General features: G+C 26.9%; 1 protein-coding gene across 1 annotated transcript; it reads left to right on the forward strand.

The window, feature by feature from the left end:
* Positions 1 to 1,023: 1,023 nt before the first annotated feature.
* LOC105461055 (podocan-like) lies at positions 1,024 to 2,437 on the forward strand. Its single transcript, XM_011707545.1, has one exon. It carries the CDS (start codon positions 1,037 to 1,039, stop codon positions 2,435 to 2,437), a length of 1,401 nt encoding a protein of 466 aa, XP_011705847.1. The 5' UTR covers positions 1,024 to 1,036.
* The last annotated feature ends 463 nt before the right edge of the window (positions 2,438 to 2,900 follow it).

Below are 2,900 nucleotides of genomic sequence, written 5' to 3' on the forward strand. Positions count from 1 at the left end.
TTTAGTAAAGTACTGCAAATTTGGGGCAATATCTCACCTAGATCCACCCAAAATCATAAATATTTGCATAATTTGGATGAAATTATTATTAAAATTACGTGTATATCTAATAAAATAATATGAAACAAACAATGTTTAGTATGCAAACGTGATGAAATCACTAAAAAGAAATTAAACAGGTTGTGCGATATCAGTTTAATATGCCACCATTAAATTTCATTTTGTCATTTCAACATTAAATATCTTTCCAAAATGGTCGATGATCTATTATTTTTTTGTGACCATTAAAATCGTAATTTTTTAAAACATTATAATCTCGTTTTTCAGAAAATTCTGCCTTCTTGTTTGTGTGCAATTAGTCAAAGAAACGTCTCCAATCCCAATCTGTTACTATACATATACGTAAAAAGTTACATTTTCGAACATTTTTTTTTCTTCTCAGGTAGCACGTATTTGTTTCAGAAACGTTTCATAACTAACTCTTGAAAACGTTTCTGAATGGTTAAAATGTCCACTAGAAAAATGTTTAATGAAATGTTTCTTTTTGGTAAAAAAAAAAATATATAGAGAAATATAATCAAAATATCATTTTTTCTCTATCTGTAAAAAAGTTTGCGTATTCGTTCTTTTTAAGCAAATTTTTTCATAGATAGAGAAAAAATGATATTTCGATTATATTTTTCTACGTTTTTTTTTTACCAAAAAAAAAACGTTTCTTTAAACGTTTTTTAAGTGGACATTTTAACCACTCAGAAACGTTTTCAAGGTGCTACGTGGGTTATTTCATCGATGACTACCTACCCTAAAATTTTGCACACGTCAAGTTCGGTATTTTATTATATAAAACTTCATTATATAAAAAAAATGAAACATTTCTGTAACTCGATTTACTAAAGAACCATCTTAAGTATTTATTATAATCTTAAGTATTATTAATTAGTATAATTAAATTATTGTAAATTATATTTTATTCTAAAGTCATTTTTTTCGATACATTTCTAAAACAAACAATTTATACTATATTTACAGATTAGCCATGCAGTTTGTCGTTTTATATATAATCGTCATCTTGTTTTCACAATCGTCAACTTGCTGGTCCACACAAGCAATAGACAACGATGGTTACAATGTTTACAATGTCATAGAATTTCCATCAAATTACGTGGACGAGTCGGTGCAAGGTCTCTGTGAAGATGACACAATTTCTTTAAACTTCTCAAATGCAGTAATCTCTGAGATCAATCAAAATTTTATCAGTAGTTCTATAATTACTTGCCTCAACCTCACGGATAATAATATTAGGAACATTGGTAACGGCGCTTTCGATAAACTTCCAAATTTAAATTACTTGTTTCTTTCGAACAATAGACTTGAAAGAAATGAACTCTTTAATTTTGGAAGTCATAATAAGTTACAAGTTCTTATTATGAATGAGGCAGTAAACCCAGACTACTGTTTTGATTTTCATAAAACTATTTCCGGCGAATATCCCAACTTAGAAATTTTGTCTCTCCGTAAAAATTGTTTCCATGATTTGCAGGCTTCGCGATTTCCATTTCCTAAATTAAAGATTTTGGATCTCTCCGGAAACAGCATATCACAACCCAATTTTGTAGAATTCCTACCAAATAGCTTATACTATCTTGATCTTCACGATAATTCACTTAGTTCTTTGGATTTAAGCAAAAGAACCAACAAATTGTTCGCATTGAACTTAAATAACAATCGTTTTACTTCCATTAAAAAGTGGCTTAATGGGTATAGCGATCTATCAGTGGTTGATTTGAAAGATCTACAGTATCTTTCGATTTCCGAAAACGGAATTAATAATATCGAACCAGATGCATTTCAAGATAATAACAGACTACTCTACTTGAATTTATCCACAAATCACATAAATTATTTACGTCCAAAGACATTTGCAAATTTGCAGTATTTAAACATACTCGATTTAAGTAACAATAGACTTAAAGGGGTTCCGCAAATATTAAATCAAATAAAAATAAGTGCTTTGTATATTAATAACAATAACATAAAGAAAATAATCTCATACAATTTTGTGCAAATGCCGAAATTGACGAAATTATTAATGGGAAAGAATCAAATTGATGAGATCGATGTTGATGCATTCGCTTCTCTTTCTATCTTAGAAGATCTAGATTTGTCGACGAATATGTTAAGTTCTCTGCCGGTAGGATGGGCAGAATCCCTTGTATCTCTAAAACATTTGGATTTGAGTAATAATAAATTTATTTCATTGGAGTCATTGTCACTAACCAGTACATTGCCAATAATAGAAATATATTTAATGATGAATCCATTAGAATATCTGAATGTAAAATATTTTGAAAATTTACCGCAGAATCTTACTATCCACTTAATAAACTATAATAGTCAGTTTATAAACGTTTCGGATATTGATATGAGCAACGAATGAAAATGAATTCTGAATGATTAAAATTTTAATTCTGTATACATAAAAAAATGTTGTGTTTATGTATTGGAAATACTAGATGTAATTAAGACATAGAATTTTAAATATTAGTGTAAGATTTTTCTATGTACAACTGAAATTAAATTATCGACTTAAGAAGTTTATAAACTTTTACTACATTTGTATGAAATTATTTTTATTATAATTAATAATAATGAGTTATTCGACTTTTGAAAAATTATTTGTATTTACTAATTACATATTAGGAAGTTTTTAACTATATCATATAGTATGAAAATGTTATATGTTATATGTTATAGAATATATTATATGTTATAGAATATATCATATATTATAGAATATATAATAAATGAGAACAGTTTAAAAAATTATTGTTTTTATTTATTAAAATTGTCTCCAAATTTTAGATTATATTCTAATTATTAAAAACTCTTATTGTTACACA

The sequence above is a fragment of the Wasmannia auropunctata genome, unplaced genomic scaffold (assembly GCF_000956235.1).
Source record: "Wasmannia auropunctata unplaced genomic scaffold, wasmannia.A_1.0 LD310085.1, whole genome shotgun sequence".
Lineage (NCBI taxonomy): Eukaryota > Metazoa > Arthropoda > Insecta > Hymenoptera > Formicidae > Wasmannia > Wasmannia auropunctata.

Coding starts and splice junctions, on each gene's coding strand:
- LOC105461055 (XM_011707545.1), top strand. CDS start 1,037: ATGCAGTTTGTCGTTTTATATATAATCGTCATCTTGTTTTCACAATCG.